The sequence below is a fragment of the Elaeis guineensis genome, chromosome 7 (genome assembly GCF_000442705.2).
Source record: "Elaeis guineensis isolate ETL-2024a chromosome 7, EG11, whole genome shotgun sequence".
Taxonomy (NCBI): Eukaryota; Viridiplantae; Streptophyta; class Magnoliopsida; order Arecales; family Arecaceae; genus Elaeis; species Elaeis guineensis.
The window spans coordinates 29,182,339-29,202,629 of record NC_025999.2 but is presented as its reverse complement, the minus strand read 5'-3'; the positions used below and the strand labels follow the sequence as shown (position 1 = coordinate 29,202,629).

The window sequence follows — 20,291 nt, the reverse complement described above, 5'->3', positions numbered from 1 at the left end:
CGTAACCTGCTCTTCCTGAAATACCCCCCCGGATGGCTACTCTCCTTCGCTGCCCGGGATTGGAATTTTACTACGGAACGGAACGGTCGCACAGGGCGCCGATTCCCTTTCTCTCTCCTTCCGATGCCCCTAGATTCCTTCTCCCAATCTCTCTCCCTCGATCCCCCTCCCCCTCTCCCCAATACCAAAATCTAGGTCGCCCTTCTCTTTCCCCGTTCTCTGAATACATGCAGCGCTCCGCGATCAGGGTTTGGGTTCTGCACGAGCTCACCAAGCCCTAGCGGCGGACGGTCTTCCCTCCATGGAGGGCTCTGCGGATGTCCTGGGCTCGTGGGAGATGGCGGATTTGGACGAGAGCATGAGCAGGCTGCTCGTATCGTCCCAGAAGACCCCGTCCCCGTTGGCCTCCTCGCCGTCGCAGGAGCTCGCCGAGGAGGCGCCGCCGCCGGCCGCGTCGGCCTCGCAGGTGGCGGCGGCTTCCAGCGGGCGTGGCGGAGAAGTCTTGGAGGATGCCGTGAGCCAGGTGGATGGGTTCCTCAGGGAGGCGTTGGAGAAGCCCCGGGAACGGCTGTCGAGTAAGGCTTCTTGATTCTTAGCTTATAGCTGCGATTACGAACTTGTTGCTGTTATTCTTTTTATGGAAGTGAATTCTCTGTTGCTTTCGAGTCATTAAGGAATGCAATTAGGGTTAAGCTTGATAGAACCCGTTTCAGAAAAAAAAAGTTGTTTTTTTTCCTATGCTCACCATGCTTCTTGTTTTGATGAAACAACATTGGCTTATATCATGCATTATGGAAATTACAAATATGATGGTTTGGGGTAAGTTTGGTAGAAGGGTAGTCAGCAGTTGCCAATTCATCACCGTTTTGGCTATGCATAACAATTATTTGTAATTTGGATTTACTAATTAGTTGGACATATGAAGGATTTTTGGGTTGATTGCCTCATATTATTTGTTTCATACTTCATCTATTTAACAAAAGGAGCCTGGTGTCTCCTCAACAATGTTTCTGCTACCTTATTTGCATTGTCAACTAGCCTTTTTCTGCCTTATAGCTAGGAGCTTCGAATAAGTTTTGAGTTGCATGAGTGGAACCAGGTGCTTTCAGAGTGTAATGCAATCGTCAAATGCTGTCTACTTTATGTCCAACTATCTATGATAATTGTAAGGCAAATTTAATTTCTTGGAAGAAACCTTTTTGGAACTGAAAAGTGAATAAGGTATAAGCTTAGCCAAAGTGAGACATTGGTGTGAGTGTAGATGCCTTTCTAAGGTTGTCTAAATTTAGAAATGATAACTTTGGATGGATTGTATAATTCAATCCATTGAAGATTATTTGGAAATGTGCTGGTTTAACCAAGAAGCTTTGTTTGTCGCAAGGTTTCAATCTTCACCAAGATCTTGGCTGAGATATTGGCTTATTTTGATATCACCTATATGGATATGTGTGCACACACACACACACACATCCCTTCTTATCTCAGCCAGCATAAATTAATATCTCATGATTTGATTTGATATCAACATATCAGCTGACATTTCTTAATATCTTTTTTTGTTATCTTAAAAATGTTTTTTAATTTCTAAAACTGATATCTAGACCTTAATCACTAGTATAATATGTTGGCTGATAATTTGATATCTTGGTCATTATATAATGGAAATAAATTCTTTGGTGGCAAGTTTTAGAACCTGATTTGGTCATACTAGAAAACTTTATGATTCATTATTCCGTTATTTATTTAATGTATTTTGTGCTGTAGTGGATGGTTAATTTCTCTTCAATAGCCAATATAACTATCAAGACTTTGAGGTTTCATTGTGTGCCTGCATAACTTTTATCATTTTTAGTTGAGAATAAATTCACTTTTTAAAAAGCATCATAGCATTTGCTTCCTGGTCATATTCATGGTTACATATGTAAAAGCTAAATTACTAATAATGCAATGGGTATACTTTTATTAGTTTTACTTTGACTTCACATGCATTTCATCTGCCTGAGTTTCTAGTTTTGAGTGTCATAATGCAATATGTAGGACAAGCTTGTTGCACAAACAACTAACCATAGTTGAAGCTGAGGAAACTGACCTTTAGGCAACCTGTGTTTGGATTTTCCATTGCCTGGCTTACAAGGTTTTCTTTCTTGTTTAGTTCTGAGGATGGAGCAAGATGTTGTGAAGTTTATCCATAATCCTACTCAACAACAACTGGAATTTCAGGGACTTCCTACTTCTTATCTACGATTGGCAGCACACCGTGTGGCACAGCATTATTACCTTCAGTCATTAGCTGTGCCAGACAGCAGTTTGCCTGATGGATCTGGCTCTTGCATTGTGCTACGCAAAACTTCTCATGAATGTTGTTTGCCTCCAATTCGTCTTGCAGATATTCCTGTTAATCTGCCCCAAGAAGATAGTAATATAGTGGTTAAGGTTGCGATTAAGCAGAGACCGCAGAAACATTCAGAAAACACCAGCAATGCAACTACTCATCCTTCTAAGATGAATTATCAGAAGAGTGTTGAAGAAAGAAAAGAAGAATATAATAGGGCACGTGCACGAATATTCAGCATTGGCAATAGTGGTGGCATAATTGCGAAGTCAGAAGATGAACCAAAGTTGCTGGATAGATTTCAGCACTGCACCTTTGTATCGTCAAAGTTAGATGAAAATTCAGTAGTTGAAGGTCCAGAAAATAGTCTTGGAAGGGTTCCTAGTGATTCTTCATCAGGCAGCAATAGAGCAAACAGAAATACAGTGGAGAAAGAGCCAACCTGTAGCAGATATAGACCTAGCAATCGAGTAGCCATTTTCCGGGACCGAGAGGTGGATCGGAAGGATCCTGACTATGATAGGAGTTATGAAAGGTTTGTTTGCTAAAGTTGCACTTTGTATATTGGTACTACAGCTATTTCAATAACCTGAGAATGTGCAGTATGGATGTTGCATTGCCGTATGGAGCATAAACAAAGTTCATGCAACTTTTAGCATCACTGTCATCTCTTTTTGGTTCACCCTTTCTTTTCTTTTCTTTTTTCTTTTTTTTTTTTTGTGTGTGTGATACAAAAATACTGATGCTGTTATCTTGAATTTTTGGTACCACTTTATGCACATTTTCTGTATTCCTGTGATTGTTAAATTGTGTATCTCAGAAAGAATCTAAAGCATAATTAGTTGCAAGCTTCAGATTGCTGCTCATTTGTTGGTTTGAACAATTTTTTTTTTTAATTGCATGTTTTGTACTTCTTTTTGCAAGGGCAAAACTCACCTGATAATTTGCATGTTTCTTGAGGTTGGCTTTAGAGTCACCCCTATCCCTCTAAAATTCTAAGTCTATCTATACATATGGAAGCTATTTTCTCATTTTTGCAATAATCTAAATGCCTTAATGATTTTCTTAGAAGATTTTGAACTTTTTGTCGTGCATGGTGTTGCCAGATTGTCTAATTGTTTTTGGTGATATTGCATGTGTTTTCAGGTATTTGCAAAGGTTTGATCCTGGATTTGGATTTAATGGAGGACCATACACCATGCAGCCTCTATATTCTCCTGCTGTCAACTATAACACAGAATTCCCTCAGTTTGTATCAAGTCACATGCCTCAACTTCCTATTGAATGCCAACCACGGACCATTCCACAACACCTACATGGTCCTTGGTCAGGGGTATCAACATCTGCATTGGGCTATGGTCCTACAGAGGGTTTAAGGGCCCCATTCAATCCTAACCATGTTGGTGCTCACCCACCACCATCTATATATATGCATTCCTCTCAATACCCTGTTCCTCCATGCCATGGAATGACATTTGTTCATCACCATGAACACATTCAACCATTTACACAGGTATATGTCCTTACCACAGTTTGGAGTTAGTGCATCTGCTGCCATGTCTCTTTTTGGCTTTTGTTTGGCATGCTAGTTATATTCTTGTTCTTCTTCTACACCTCTTTCCTTCACTCACTACATTGGGGTGTGAGCATACCTACTAAGTTATATAGCATATAAATGTTCAAAAATTAGTGAAATAACTCTTTCATAGAAAAAGGTAAATGCTTATAAAATCAGAGGCTGTCTTTGGTATTTCATATGCTTGATAATATAATAAAGGTGTCTAGGGCAGATAACATATTTGGTAGGCCCATTTTGACTTTTTATTTCTGAAAATATTGAAATTTCTAATATTTTTATTGGTGATTTTTTTTTTTGCCTTTAGAATATTTGAAAATCAAAACAAAAGTCATTTTGCTATTAACTCTTCATGAGCCCCACTGTTGCCACCATCTCTTCATTGCTGATACCAACACCATGGCCAACACCACCCTTTCTCATTGCCATGCCACAACCACCGTTAGCACCACTAGAAGAATTGTTGCCAACATTGTGGTCATCATTGCAGCTAAAGCCATCATGACTCCACCATTTACTAGTGATGACCATCATAGTTACCATCATGATCAGCACACCCAACCCCACTTTGCTACTGTCACCACCACCATAGCCACCACCAGCAACCATTGCAATTTCAGCTATCACCACCAGCCCCACTATCGCTTTTGCTGGCACCACTGCCGCTACACGTCACTTCCAAACCATTTGGGCTGTAAATGGGTCAGGTCAGACAGGGGCATGCTTGACCTTGACCCAATCTGGTTAAGTTTTGATATTGGACTAGGAACCAATCTAATAGATGATCGGGTCTGGTCAGGTCGGATCCATGAGAAATATTTCAGACCAACAGGTTGTTCAGGTCAGGACAGGGTCATACATGGCCTTGACTAAATCCAAAATATGCAGGTCCAAGTTAGGTTCAGTTTGAGTCCATGTCTACATTTATTTACTAACAAGGTTTCATATGAATAAAATTTTGTTCTTACTTCTAAATCAAACTGAATTTTGATTGGCACAGATTTGTTTGCTAACATGGTCAGAACTCCATGAATTAATATTTATCTACAGCTACAATAACCATTGAAATTGGCCTTTTTTAATAGTGAGATTAGTTTGAAGTGCCTTTTTCTTAGCAGAGGAAGAAAAATGACTTGGAATACTTTCTTTGGGTCAATTTGAGTTTTGTCGGGTTGGTAACTAATGGGAAAATCTAAAAGAGACCCGTATAGTGTATGGGTAGGGTCGGGTGGGGTCAGGTCAAGACCTAGCCCAAAATGTGAAATGGGTCTAATATTTGAACCCAACTTGGCCCTACGGTCTTCAAGAATAGGTCGGGTCGGGCCAGTTCATGGGTCAACTTGACTCATTTGCAGTCTTACAGACCACTTACTGCCAAACTTGTTTTATTGTTTTCCTTTTTAAAAATGAAAAACAATGATCACTACCAAAAAATGTCCTGATTGCATAGAAATAGTATAAAGGAAGGGAGATATAAGTAATTAGCAAGACAAAAAACTGGAGATGATACAAAATTGCAATCTTAGTGTTTTACTTCATTTGCAAAATGGAAAAAAATTCTTTGAGAAGTGTGTTGTTTTCTAGTTTCTTATTGTCCGCTAGCATGGATGTCATTTTAAGAAAATTGCATGGTGAATGATCTATTTGTCTAAATCCATATTGCTGTTTTGCTCACTAATTGGGAAGTTAAAATAGGAATTAGAAGATCAATTTGTTTTGTGAGCATTTTCACATGAATATATTCTAAGAAATTTTGTTCTCTTCGGATTTTCTCTTCTTTCTTGGGTATTCTCCAACCTCGTGTAGGGTTCTCATTGCCATTGTTTATTTATTTTCAAAATATGCTGTGCTTGCTTCTGATCCTCATGCTGTTGTTGCAGGCTCATCAGCAACAATCAGAGGCAAGTTTTGGATTAGCCCGGCCCCGCTAAGGGGCTTGGGCATGCCTGCACCTGCCAGTATGAACTTTGAGATCAGACATGTGGGTGGTCGCAGTGGCGACAGCTGTTTACTGGCAGGAGAATTGCAGGCATAAGGAACTGAGAATGACTAGTGCAAAGCATCTCAAAAGTTTAAATTATTCCAGCAGCTCTAGTTTTCTCGGATTTATTGATGCTTCCTGCAACTCAGATGCAAGAAGCATATCCATTTTAGAAGTTGTCTTTCCACAGGCTCCAGAAACCCTGTTTGCATGTGCAGGAGAAAAGCATCAGTTACAAATGAAATGTAATTACTTGGTTATGATGAAAGTTTGAATTGGTTCATTTCATTCTTCTTGCTTCACTTCAGAGTCTATATTGAGATTCTTAGGTTTTATATACTTATTTTTCTCTGCAGCAGCACCATATGCCGTTGCTGTTTTGCTTGAAATAGTAAGATAAGGGGCACGTTGGACCGAGTGCTCCAATGCAGAATGAAGACATCAGCACATTGCTTCTGGAGGTATTGTTAATCATCTTTTCTCTAACAATGTGGGGTTTAAGGAAGATGCCAAAGAATAGGAAGCATCGAATATAATGGTAACAATTCAGCCTTGCTAAACTATGTCAGTTTGGCTTGATGGATCCTCATGCACCAACTATTCCTATTTAAGACCTTTAGCCCTTAACCTCTAAAGCTTTTCTTCCAAGCAGTAGAATTGGAAGATACAGGAATCTTTCAAGCTATTGATACGGGATCTGCAAGTACTCTCTTGTAGATCAATGAAACAACTCTGACAAATCCTTTTCCTTTTTGGAAGATATAGGAGCGAAACAATCAACCTATTGATATTGGAAAACCAAAAAAATTCCTCCTATGTCTATTTTGGGTACAAAGGAATTCATAGGTCTAGGAAGGAGCCCCATCAAATAGAGATTTTTGTCTTCTGACCATCTTTTGATTGTTAATACGACGTATAAGGACCACTACTACAATCATTTTCGAGTTTTTGGGTTTTTTTTTTCTTTTTCTTTTTTTTTTTTGGTTTTTAATGCTATCCTTAACTTCTGTTCTTTATGCAATAATGTTCGATATCATCATGAACGGTGCAGTTCTTGATAATGTTCATATCACACTGCAGTTACATGGATGATTATGATAGTCTAGTTCTTCTCTGATGAAGTTATGTGTAAAGCAAAGAAAAGAAGCTATGCACAGTCATGTCAAATGGTTTGATACATGTGCTTTTTGGTGTGTTATTTTATAGTCTGGTTCTTCTCTACTGAAGTTATGCATATAGCAAAGAAGATATACCCACTCATGTTGAATGGTTTGCTGCATGTGCATTTTGGTGTATTAATTTGCTGTTGTGTTGTTTTAATGCTTCATCTGATATTGTTCTTATAGTTTCATCCGATCAGTCTCTTTATGTTTGAACTTATTCTGCTTGATCAAATATTGTCTGAAGGATAAAGAAACTAGAGTGCATTATGTGGAGCATGCCACATCCAATTTGATAAACCTATCAGAAAAAGGCCGTGTGCTTGAAGTCAGTAGACAACTACCAGGTTTAGTGATTCTAAGACCCATTTTGGATAAATATACTCTTGAGTGACATTAGATATTTATTTGATTCCATTTGACATAAAAATTTTCAAAGCAATAATATAGCCAGGGAAAACAAATGGATTATAAAAATGTTTATTAACAAGGCCTATAAGCATTAGTAGAGGAAATTTTAAGATTTAGACACTAGGAAAGTAAATTCTTACTGTTAGACTAAGGAGGTCTTGTCTATTTTATTGTATGATTTTATTTTTCTGCACTTCTTTCTTTTGCTTGGATGACATGGCAATATTACTTGATAATTCTTTGCATAGATTGATGACATGAAGATAGCATATTGCTTTGACCATTGAAATGTTGATTTTAGAAATATAATGATTTATGTACCCCATAAATTGGACTTGTCATTAACGTCAAGTGTCATATAAGATCTTTAGATAGCAGCATTTGAGAGCGCTTAAAAAGTTCCACGTCAAATGGTGGTATCATTTTTAGAATTCTGCTAACTATTATAAAGGCAAGTGACACTCAAGAATACATTTATTAAAAAACAATCTTTGTAACAGTAACTTGATCAAGTTCTCTTTAGTTTTGTAAAATCTATTAGTAAGAGTGTCATCATGTAGTGTTAGTGGCTTAATGCATTGGCTTGCATAAGTTCATGATGCTATAAAAGGTTGTGAAAAGATCTAGGCGGGGCTATTAGATGGAAGCCCTGTGGCCTAGGCATCGCTCATGCAGCTGCCCAGGGAAGAAAGCCATTCAAGTTTTCAAATGTACATTCCTAAGAGAGGTTCAAAAGTCAAACCTATAATTCGCAATAAGGGAGGTCCAAAAGTCACCAAATTTCACAAGAACTAACTAAACATTAATAAAACACCTTGACAATGCAATGCTACTATAATATGGGCATATAAGGTTAAAAATAGCAATTACTGATGATAACTAGCACAAAATGATGATTACTACTAATGATTCAACAAATGAACTTGGATCATTGTCAGTGACTCACAGTGATGAAGTCCTACAACATTAGAACCACTAACAGAATAGATTTATGCTAGAATAGATCTCAAATGTGAATCGGTCTGAATTTTCTTCTGTTATAATAGATAAAATGTGCTAGAAAGAGAGTAAAAGATGTGAAAAAAGAGAAGAATGGGTTGAACAGAAGAGAAGAAGAACAATATAAATAAGAGAGATTATAATAGAGGGTAAAATCTTGACAAAAGTGTCACTTCATTTGATAAAATTCATTAATCATACATAATTCGTCAATTGTCGTGAATCTATATCTATGGACACTAAAACAACCCTAAAACCAAGGTTTGTTGTGTCGTATAGAACTAGGAGGTACGGGGCGTACTTTAACATATCAGTTTAGTATGGGTATGCGGTGTAGGGGGCATATCGATATTTGGTACGCCGAATCGGCTCCATATTGGCACAGTAATAAGTTGTACTAGTATAGGGTTCAGTACCAAGATGGCGAATCTTGCCAAAAACAGTGTTTTTCAATTATAAAGAGATCTCAACTTACACATAATGGACCTAAAGAGTAACCTACATTATTCCACTCGAAATAGAACTCTCCTAATCGAACAAAAACTTCCACTATATCAAATTCAATTACTTTTCTAGAAGAGGGTAAATAAAAATTTATCAGAGAAATAGTAAATTTGTAATTCCATGAGATCCCCAATAAAAGATCATCAAATCTTTCCAAGTGACAATGAGTTTAAGTTTTGTAACCTAATCTAGAGCTACATTAGGAACTTCAGATGATAAGCCTACTCATTATGACTTGGAAACCCACTAGAAATATAACTATAAAACTTAGTATGAAAATTGCAAGAAAAAAAAAAAAAAAAACTTAACCTGCTTCTTAGGGAAAGATATGTAAGTATGTAACTAAAACAAAACCCTTTTTTCATGGGATTTAGGCATCCACAGCTTACTAAGCTGAGGCATATTTATGTACCTAGGCAGCGACCTAAGCGGATACCTACAAAAATACCGATGCCCTATATTGAAGTTCGTAGTAGTAATGGAGTAACAATAATTTGAGTCAAGCACCTGATTTTGATTATTAGCATTTTGACAGAGGACTGTCCAATAGGAAATCTAGGTGCACTTCTATTAGGTGCAAATATAGAAATTAGGAAATTTTATTTTATTTGGAAATTTATTTTATTTTTATGTGGACTCTAGGATTAGAATTTTGTGGACTCTAGTATTAGAATTTTATGAGAACTCTAGTATTGTTTCATGCGGACTCTTATTAGGGTTTTGGATTGTCTAATTAAATCATTGAGAATATAGTTGGCATTATTGAGATTTTAGAGTGCAAAATATTGATTTGTCCTCTCCCTCTGCCTTCTTCTTCTCCTCGTCCCATGTTCTTCATCTTCCTCTTCTCCTGTCTCCTTTCTCTATCCTGCATCATTTGAATGGGCTTTCATGCTGGTGCAATGTCTTAGTAAGGCCTAGCAACTGCTTTGGGAGCATGATAATCACCCTTGAAGCTTAAATCATCCAAATTTGTAAATCTTTAACCAAATATACATCAGAACCTTGCTTCCAACAGTTAGACACCAATTTCTTCTATCAATCATCTATGAACACAATTTCACAATCTGTATTTTTTAAATATTTTAATATTCGACTAATTGAAAGTATAAATAGTATATGAAGTATAGCCATATAAGAATTTTTATATTAGTGATACCTATCAATGAATAGTGGTCAATTAATGAATTACAGAACATCTGTGAAATCCTTTATTACTCCTGTGCACCCAGAATGCCAAAAGGAGCCATGCTTTGTCTGTTAACACAATAATGCCAGTGCTATAAAGCCATTCTTTTTGTGTTATATTGACGCATTGGTATCTTTTCAGTCTTTTTTTTTTTTTTATTTAAATACTGAAGTAGCCAGCCTTTTTGGTTTTCTGAAATTCTTATTTCAACACAGGAATTTAATTATTTGTTTGTTTCTGGATTCTGAAATGAGATCACCTAAGTGGTGAGGGATCATATGCTAGAAGACAACATTAAGGCTCCATTTCATGACTATAAAATATTCTTCTTCAGATTCAAGCGATTGCGGTCTAAAATGAAAATAATTGTCAGGTAATTGGGATCTATGGATGGCTTTGATCTCGGACCTTCATGGAGTTAAGGGCTAGTTGCCTTTGAATTGGATGGATTGTTGGAACTAGCTCATGTTAACTACCATTTGCCCATTGATAGAGCTTTGAATTGGGATTTGGATTACCGTGTTTTCTGCTTCTGTGCTTCCAAACCAGTTGGGGAACCAACCTTCCATTGGAGTGAGAAAAGAATGGTGGGAATGCAGGTGGCATCAATGCTATCTGCCTCTTCAGCTCCAGCTTCTTTATGATTTCTGGGAAGTCTGCCTAACCATTACGGTGGAAAGATTCTTCTTGAGATTTCAGTTGGCATCATGCTCCTCTTTTCAGTTTTTTTGATAAGCAGGAGCTCATGTGTTAGAGTCCTTAATCTCCTCCAAGGTGCTGTGCTTCCAAACTAACTGGTGAACCAACCTATCACTGGAGTAAAGAAAGAATGGAGGGAATGCAAGCGGCAGCAATGCTATCTGCTTCTTCAAATCATTGCCTCCTTGAAGATTGCTAGGAATTTGGGCTCACCATTATGGTGAAGAGATTCCTCTTGGGATTCCAGTAGGCAGCATGTTCCTCTAGGTATGCTTGATAAACAGGAGGTCATGGATCAATCTTCAATCTCTTCCAAGGTAAGCTCTTATTCCTGTCCAAACACAAATGTACATGAACAAAAAGAAGAAAGAAAAGCTCTATGTTGCTTTTGTGTCGGCCAGTGAATAGGGCTATCACTGATTAAATTGAATCCTAGCAACACTAAGTATTAAGCCACAAAAAATTGCTTTTTTTTTTTCCTAAAAGAACTGTGGATAAGGTTCATGTTTCTATTTAACCTGGAATGGTGATGGTTAAAGAGATGCTATGGTATGAATATCAAATGATTTTCCAGGTTAAAGAGATACAATGGTATGAATGTCAAATGATTTTTTTAAAAAAAAAAAAATCCAACCACTCGGTCATTATTGATGAAATTGTTTTCATTAAAATATGCTACTTAAGTCCTTGGTTAAATTTGAAGAGTCAGATCTTCCATCAATATTTGCCATTTTGTTTTGTGGGGTACCCTCAGAAATTTTATTTTATTCTTGAATTGATCTCGACTTCAGCTACCAAGGAAATTAGTATGAACTTATTGCAGTTTGCCCTTTTTTGGTAGCTGTATTTAACATTTTGGTGGTAGTACTAACGTGGAGAGCAAATAAAGTTGCACATGCAATTGCTATTATTGTCTCCCTAATATATTGCCATAGCAACTTTGTTCTGTGCTGCTTTCTGTTGTTTGTAAAGAAAGGTTCTAAAGTCTAATCTTCTGTCCAAATAAAACCAAGTCTAATGAACCTCAATGTTTCTGTAGTATATTTCCTATCAGCGAAGTTATTACCTTCACTTCCAGTCGATAAGAAAGCAGTGTAAGGAAGACTGGAAGATCTGTTGAATCTGTATTATTCTTGATTCTAGCCCTCTTTTGTCTCTCAGGTTTTTATTGTTGAAGGCAATGCTTGTGTGAGTAACAGTGCATTTTTGTTTTGCTCTCGTACTGTTTTTCCTTACAGTACTGATATTGTACTAGTCTTCCTCAGCAATCCTGCAAGAGGAAGTATGCTGGTCTTCCTTGAAACATGATCTCCCTCTGGGAAATGTACTACTCTGCAGCATTTGTGAGCCCCTCTTTTTCTGGATTCTAAAGGATTACAATAACACAGGCAAGAGTTGGTAGCCTAATAATATCTAAATGTGCTTGTTGGTCTTATTAAAAGTCAGGATGCACGCTTGGCCTCATCAACAGGAATTACTGGCTACCGCATCAGTTGCTCCGTGGATTTTCATTCATTAATTTGTGCTTTTTCTTTTTGTTGGCTTCTATGTGTGCTTGATATTGCTCATCCAATTAAAGAAAACATGAATCTTTATGACCGCCCGCTGTACTCAGCAGATGTCCCGGTGTCTTGAAAATGAGTCGCTGTTGGACATTCTGGACACCGATGGAAGCAAAAGAGGAATTTGCAGTTGAAATCCCTGCAAAAATATTTTCTGCTTATTTAACCTGTGCAATTTGCCCCAACCACAAGTTTAGGACTTGAATTGCTATCGTCATCAGGTGCTCTCCAAAGCAATTTCTTCAGATTCTACTGAATCAAAACTTGATTGCTTGTAAAGCAAAGTTGCAGATCATCTGAAATGATTTACTAAGTTCCAGACATTTTATCCTAAATGCATACAAATGCAATAGTGGGGTTGATGAATGTACCTGCACATGCCATTTATATGTGATGTGAGCACATTTTACATCTATTGAGGTAATCTTTTTTCTGAAATATATACTTACTACCATTTAAAAACGATGGTGATAAGCTAAATTGATTGTATAAGTTGATGCATGGAGAGGAGAGGCTTGTCCTTGGTGAAACCAATCTTTGTTTCCACTTGACCTTGTTGGAAGATGAACACTTTGGAAATTCAGGAATATGAACAGCTTGGTTGAAGTAGAATTCTTGATACCGAGATGCTCCAAGTACATTAAAAATGTTTGTAGTGATTGCGCTTAGTAGATTATACGTTGGTTTTGACGTTAATGCATCTCTATGAAAAGAAGGCTAGCTATAATTGCTGCACCGTAGGTCATCACCTATTATTTTCCACTGTAGTGATGAAATTTATAACTCAGTTCCCAGAACTAAAGATTTACAATCTTCTGAGTTGTGCTGTTGTTGTATATTATTCTACGCCAATTATGAGATACTTTATTCTCCAGGTTTTGAACTACTTTCTTGTGTTGTGATATGTAGTCAAATGTATTTTAGTGCAGTAGTCCTGCAATTTGTCCCTGAAAAGGAATGGATTGGTTGGATCAAATCTTTCTCAACTCCAGGGTGATATTTTTTACCGGGTCTCAGGCTGTAACTACTGTTTCCTTTTGATTTTCCAGTTTCATGGGAAATGGTTTATGCTTTTGGTAAAAAAATTTGGTTATTTTCATAATCATCTCAGAACAATGATAGTTCAAGAAGCAACAAATTCCTGAACTTGTGTCAAGGGTGGCAAACGTATGGGGTTGGTTCCCAAAAGGTTCGGTCAAGAAAAATCAAACCTAAAACCTAAACCTGACTTGTTTATTAAACAGGTCGGGATTTGAAATTTGAAATTGTGCTGTTTACTAAACAGGTTATTCCATCCAATCCATTTTAATCTATTTAGTAAACAGTTCAGGTCAACTTGTTAAACTTTGACTTGTTTAACTTGTTGACAGTTACATGATGTATAAATAAAAATAACATAAATAGCAACTTAATGGTGTGTTGTAGCCTGTGCGCCATGGTGTCAACTCAAGTAGCATTTTTAACCTGTTTATTGCAGAATTGTAGCATATCTTTTTAGTTCCATTGATATAACAAAGAACATCAATATTTTATTTACTAGCAACTTATAAGTTACAAATGACATCAACAGCAACTTATAAATGATATCAATCCAGCAATATTATAAGTAAAATTTGTTTAAAATTTATACATCCAATGAACATAGCATATGTAGATTCAAAACACCAAGAAAGTAAACATAGTTATAATCATGCATTAAAACCGCAACTAATGCACACCAAGAGTTACAGGACATAGAAGCCGCAACGATGAAAAACATGATTATAATGAAAAATAGTTTTATCAGGCTTCCAAAATTTATTTTCATATATTATTAAGGACAAAACAACACTCTTTTGGGGGTGTTTGGTATGAGGTGATTCATTCAAAATCAAAGATGATATGGATGGAGATGATGAGATCATCGTATTTGGTTATATCATGATGATTTTGTGTGACAGTGATTTTAAATCACTTTTACTCCTCAAATCATCGTTCGATACAGTGATAGAAAATCTATTTTTGAGGACGGTTATCTAATATTACTCCATCACGATTGTTGGTGCAGAATTTCACTGATGCCGGATGAAGCTGGAGTCGAGGGAATCACGGCCGCCACCGGGACCTGCAAGGAAAATCTAAATCGGAGTTGGAGGTGCTCTGGCAAGATCCTTCGATGCTCAAGTCAGTACTCTGCTTCAACAAAAATGGAGCACTCGAATGAGATTTTAGCAGAGTTTAGAGATAGTACTTAGAGCTTAGAGGAGAACGTATCTGGGGGGTCTCTTTTATAGATGGGAGAGCGTAATCGATTGACAGCGACGTCCGTAACTGTCTGGAAGTGGGCCGTTCGGGGTCACGTGGAGTTTGTTACGGAGAGTAGTGGTGTCCATTGTCGTGACTTGCTGGAGAGTGGTGGGGCCACGTGGAGTTTGTTACAGAGAGTGGAGTGGTATCCGTTGTCGCGACTTATCGGAGAGTTCGGACCGGACAGCTGAAGCTCGGTTGGGACGTCTGGTAGAGCAGAATAGCTCTCTGTCTCAGTAATCTAAGAGAAGCTCGGATGTTTTCGAGGTTGCTGATGGGTTAACTGTTGTTGGGTGCCTTAGGCATTGATGCTGCAGATGGAAGTCATCTGCTGTAGAAGCCTGGATGGAAACTTTCTGTTGGTGTAATCCGACTGGAGTCTGATTGCTAGAGAAGTCTGTCTGAAATTTGTCTGATGTAGAAGCTCATCTGAAGACTGTCCGCTGGAGAGGTCCGGTTGCATGAGGAATCTGGCAAAAGGTCGACTGATATCGAAATTCGGAAGGTGTTATAGAAGGTTGACCAATAGAAGAGTCCGGAAGGCGTTGTGGAAGTTCATCCGCTGGAGGAGTCTGGTTGGCACTGCTGAAGTCCGATTGGTGCTGTTGAAGGTTGATGGCTGGAGAGGTACGGAAGATACCGGAGACAGTCGGTCACTGTAGAAATCCGACTGCTGGAGCCCATCCGTTGTAGAAGTTCATCTGGAATCCAATTCTATTGTAGAAGTTCGGACGGAGTCCGGTTCTTGTAGGAGTCCAGAAGGAGGCCGCTTATTGTAGAAGCTCGGATGGAGATCGATTGCCGTGGAAGCCCGGATGGAGATCGCTTATTGTAGAAGCTCGGACGAAGTCCACTTACCGTAGAAACTCGAATGAAGTCCGCTTGCAATAGAAGTTCTGACGGAATTCGCTTACTATAGAAGCTCGGATGAAATTCGGAAGGCGATCAACTACTGTAGAAACTTGGATGGAGTCTCATTACTGTAGAAGTCCTGCTGCTGGGGAAGCCCAGACATTGACGAAGTCCGAAAGAAGCTTGGAGTAAAGTCGATCGTGACAGGAGGAAGTCTGGAAGAGATTCGGAGAGTAGTCGATCACTGTAAAAAATCGACTGATAGTGAAGCCTAGAGAGCATTTGGAGCAGTTCGATAGACGACTGAAGGAGCTTATTATCGAAAAAATCCGAAGGGTACGATAGAAGTTCGTCCGTTAGAGGAATCTAGAGGACACTGTGGAAGGTCGACTGCTGGAGGAGTCTGGATAGTATTGTGGAAGCTCGGACGGTCGGGGGAGTTCAGAAAGATGCCGCACAAGGTCGGAAGAGTTCTGGGAGGGTTGGCCTCTTACGAACTTCGGCTGGGGTTATTTTATACCCAACACCAGTCCTCCTACTTTTGAGTTCGGATTTCGAATGAAGGAAGTATAGAAAATTTTCACAGCCAAAGTTACCCCCCTTGATTTCTGTACTCATTGTTTCCAGATATCTTGGCGTTTGGCGCATCGGTGCTGGGGTCTTTTCAAATCGAGGTGATCCGAAAAGATTTTTTGAAATTTTTGCTGGAGCGTTGTTCCAGGTACGATGCTATAATGATTCTGTTAGTCATCAGCCGTCTGCCACGACGAGTGGGACACACGGCGGTTGTAGGTCGGCCAAAGGAGATCTGCAATCATTATTGCACCGGACCTTGAGGTCTATTTAAACCCGTCCCCCTCCTTCAGGGGTTTCACCTTGCCTGAGATTTTTCTTCGATCCCCTCTTCTTCCCTGAGAGCTTCGTCTTCCTCCAGCATCTCTCTCGGTCTTAGGCGCCCTTTAGGTCGATCTCCATCGCCTTCGCTGCCCTCCTGCACCTCTCGGACCAGCCTAGATTAGTTTCGGAACCCTTTTTTTTCTTGCTGTTCTTTCATTTTTCCTCCTCTGCATTCCGCCCGTTCGGTTTCTCCGCGAGTGCCTTGTTTCCTATTTTTTATAATTTTTTTGGGATTTTTTGAGATTCTCATTTGATTCAAAATGTCCTCCAAATTTTCTCCTCTAGCAGTTCTAGAAGTTCGTCAGCTCCAGCCCCCCAAAATCCTAGTACTGTAGATGAACCCGCACTTAGGATCGAATCTCGTCCGATCTTTGTACCAGACACCATTCCTAGCTCTTTGACTTCGGACAAACTCTCGCTGATTAGGATTCAGTACGGGATTCCTTCGGAGTATGAGCTTGAGCTTCCCGGCCAACTGACCGGGCTAGCGCCCCTCCCCCTGGCCGCTTTTGTTTATACCAGGAAGCCTTCCGCGTCGGGCTTCGACTTCCACTCCCACCTTTTGTTGTTGCTCTTTTTCGCTTTTTAAACATTTCTCTAGTTTCTGTAGCGCCGAACTCCTTTAGGTTTCTGATAGGATTTCTTTCTCTCTGTCATTTAGCTGAAGTCTGGCCAACTCTTCCCTTGTTTAGAAACTTTTATACCTTTAAGTGTCACTCCTCGGCAAAGGACTGGTGGTACTTCTTCCTCAAGTTTGGTAGAAAGGGGTTGCTGAAAGGTACCCCCTCTTCTATTCACAACTGAAGAAGAGGTACTTCTACGTCTGATGCCCGATCCTGATGTTGGGGTTGCCCCCCTGGGGCTCCCTGAGGGACTCTGTCCGCCGGGCTTCTAGCCTGGGAAAGGAGATCTTGAAGCTCCAATAAACTTAAGACTTATCCAGCTCCTCCCTCTCCGACCTTCTGAAGGAGCAACTTTTATTCAATGTCGGCTTGAGCCCTCTCAACCCTGCCGGTATTTTTTCTTTCTCAAGTTATTCGTTGCTTTCTCTTTCTCTTATTCTATTTCTAAGCTGTGTGGATCTTTTTTCATTGCAGATATGGATGCAGACGCAGCTCAGATACTAGCCAAGGGTCTCAAGGCCCATAAGAGGAAAGGCGCCGCAACTTCTGGGTCGGCGAAGAAGGTGAGGGTAGAGGAGACAAGCTCGATCGTGCTTGCCAGGTGGCCATTGCCGTTGATGCCCCCTCCGACGTCGAGCCCGTAGTCCCCCGAGCTTCTTCAAGAAGCCCTCCGATTGAGGTTCCCGCTCCAGAGTCTCGTCCCGAGGAGGTGCTGGGGGCCGAAAGGAAGAGAAGGAAGAAGATGGTGGTCTGCAAGATCAGCAGCAGCAGGGCTGCCATCGAAAGGTCCAATGGCTCCAAAGAGGATCCGGGGAGAATCCTTCAACAACAGGGATCTAATAAAAAAGTTGGTCGACGGGTGCGTTCTGCCCGAGATCGTCCAAGGATCGTCCATGCCGATCCTGAACAGCGGGTTTGGGACTCTCTGGGATCTTTTCTTGAGGTAGGCCGATTTACTTTTTTCTTCCTTTCACTTCTTCACTTAGTTCATTCTTTAGCTTTCATATTGACTTCCTGGCCGCTCTTGCAGATTGGACACTAGCTCATTGCCAACATCGAGGCGATGAAAGATGCAAAGAAGAAAGCAGTCCAGGTGGAGGAAGGTCGCCAGGCTGAGGCTACCCATCTTAAAGAGAAGGTCACCGAAGTTACGAGTCTCCAAGAGACGCTTCAGAAGGAGGAACAAACTTCGACGGATCTGAAGGCTACTTTGGAGGAGGAAAGAAGGAAGGCAGAGGCCGAGGTCTCCAAGCTGAAGGAGTAGATCCTGACTCTAGTCTCGGAGGTAAGGGCCCAAGCAATGGAGGAGTTCAAGACCTTCTCCGAGATGAGGGATCTGAATATCAAGTTCAGTCAGACCGTCTTTATCAAAGGCTTCGAGCTTTGCTAGGAGAAGGTGGTCGAAAAATTTTTCAAACTCGACCTCAGCTTCCTGGATGAAACATCCGACGATGAAGTCAGACCTTCCGAAGCTGCTGCCGGTCCCCCTTCAGTCGGGACCTCTTCAACTGCTGCTGCTGCTGTGACCGACCTTCCGGGGGCGTCGAGCTCCTCTACTTCTGCTCCAGAGGTCCGAGACCTCTAATTTTGTACTTTTCTTTTGTTACAATTTTTTTCTCTTTCTCTTGTACTTAAGAATTATTCAATCAATGAAATCAAATTCCTCTTTCTTGCAATGATTTGCGTTGTGACGCTCTTATTTTTTGACAACAGTATCCTGCCGAAGCTCTTCCTCTACCGCAGGGAATTTCTTTGAAGTCTATGATCTAGGATCTGAGAAGGAAAGTTCGTCACTTGACGAAGAAATCAAAGAAGATGGACGACGAACTTCACAAGCTGAGGAGGAGCCATTCGGAAGCCACCATGGAGGTTACTCGCCTTCAGAACCTCCACAAAAAGGACTTCAGGACTACAGTCGGAAGAAGGCCAACTTCGAGAAGGAGCTTGAGGAACTCCAAAAACGTGCCAGCGATCGATCTTGGACTCAGGCCTCCAAGATCAGCTCTCTCAAGGTTGAGTTGGCGGCCGCATAGGAGAAGATCGACCAATTGGAAGGGAGCTCATCCTGGCTTCCAACTCAGACTGACTACGGCTGGGACTGGTCGAAGAAATTCTCTGACCTCCAGAAGCAGCTACAGGACGTCGAGACGAATTACAACACTTTTCGAGTTGGCTGGTGCGGACAAATAGACAACTACAGAAGGAGGCTCAAGACGGTGACCGACGAGGTTGCTCGCCTTCAAATGCAGTTGTCCGAAAGAGCCCAGGCCGTTTCGGTTCAAGGCTCCGACGAGCTCTGATCCTTGAGGGGGATCATGGAAGAACTGTTCGTAGCCCTTGAGAAGGAGAAGGTCGAACTGCAGCGGCTGAAAATTCAGCTGGCCTATGAGCAGCAGGCGGTCAAGGATGCAGAAGGAGCCTGAAGTTCTGAGGAAGAGGCTTCAGAAATCGAAGGACAAAAGCCAGTGGTTTCACCAAATGTATCGGAAGATGCTGTTAAGAAAGAAAGAACTGGAAGAAGAAGTGGAGAACTTAAAGCAATCCCTGATAATGGCTGGAACCGAGAGTTCGAAGTCAGAAAAGTCGAGCTTCCTTAGAGCTTCTTTTACCTTTTGCTCCATGTATTCTTTTCTTTTCTTGTTATTTTTTTTGCCTTCAAAGGCTTTTGTAATGCTCTCTTTACTAATGAAATGAAAAAAAATTTTCTCATTATCTTGTCTATTCTTGCTTTGAGTTGTCATTTACCGAGCTTCTCTTGTCTTTTGTCTTATTCGATGTCGACGTTGTTTGAAGGTTCTTGGTCATTGCCGCATTGATTCACCCTTTTTGTTCATGACTGAAGGTCTTTTCGAGGCCATTCGAATTTGACGCTTTCTCCTAATGTTCGAGCTTGGGGTCCGAACTTCTCGTTACTTTGAGGAAGTCTATTTTCTCCTGCTAGTGTTGGGTTCTCCCTTAGAGACTGAGGATTTTTGACAAGAGTTTTCTTCCTCGTTGAGACGAGGTCCCTTGTGTCTTAGATGTAGTTCATTTTTCTCTTATCTCTGGCGTAGCTCGTCGTTGTCCTTTTTTCTCTCTCTTTTTTTTTAATATTTGGGCGAGGGTTTTTCCTCTGCTCCTAACGGGGTTGTAGGGGTGTAGAGGAGCCGTTGAGGAGGCTTTTTCCCTCATCCGGTCTTAAACAATCAAGTCTTCGTTTGTATCAGAACGAGGTTCTCCT

At 40.2% G+C, this 20,291-nt stretch overlaps 1 protein-coding gene and 1 long non-coding RNA gene across 15 annotated transcripts; both read left to right on the top strand.

Moving 5' to 3' along the window:
- On the top strand, positions 1-13,389 carry LOC105034652 (uncharacterized). Of its 14 annotated transcripts, none has more exons than XM_073260717.1 (7): positions 1-575; positions 2,153-2,867; positions 3,479-3,845; positions 5,789-6,134; positions 6,249-6,350; positions 10,368-11,168; positions 12,013-13,389. In XM_073260717.1, the coding sequence occupies exons 1-4, from the start codon at positions 302-304 to the stop codon at positions 5,837-5,839; spliced, it is 1,407 nt and encodes a 468-aa protein (XP_073116818.1). In that variant the 5' UTR covers positions 1-301; the 3' UTR covers positions 5,840-6,134; positions 6,249-6,350; positions 10,368-11,168; positions 12,013-13,389. The 14 variants fall into 14 exon arrangements, with proteins under 14 accessions (XP_073116818.1, XP_029117525.2, XP_010908193.2 ...); XM_029261692.2 differs by adding an exon at positions 7,297-7,396 and having other exon boundaries at positions 2-575; positions 10,368-13,389; XM_010909891.4 differs by having other exon boundaries at positions 2-575; positions 6,246-6,350; positions 12,470-13,389.
- A 3,977-nt stretch (positions 13,390-17,366) lies between these two features.
- Positions 17,367-19,519, top strand: LOC140859154 (uncharacterized). The gene is made up of 3 exons (XR_012142620.1): positions 17,367-17,462; positions 17,546-18,014; positions 18,102-19,519. It is a non-coding gene; the product is annotated as an uncharacterized lncRNA (long non-coding RNA).
- Positions 19,520-20,291: the final 772 nt, after the last annotated feature.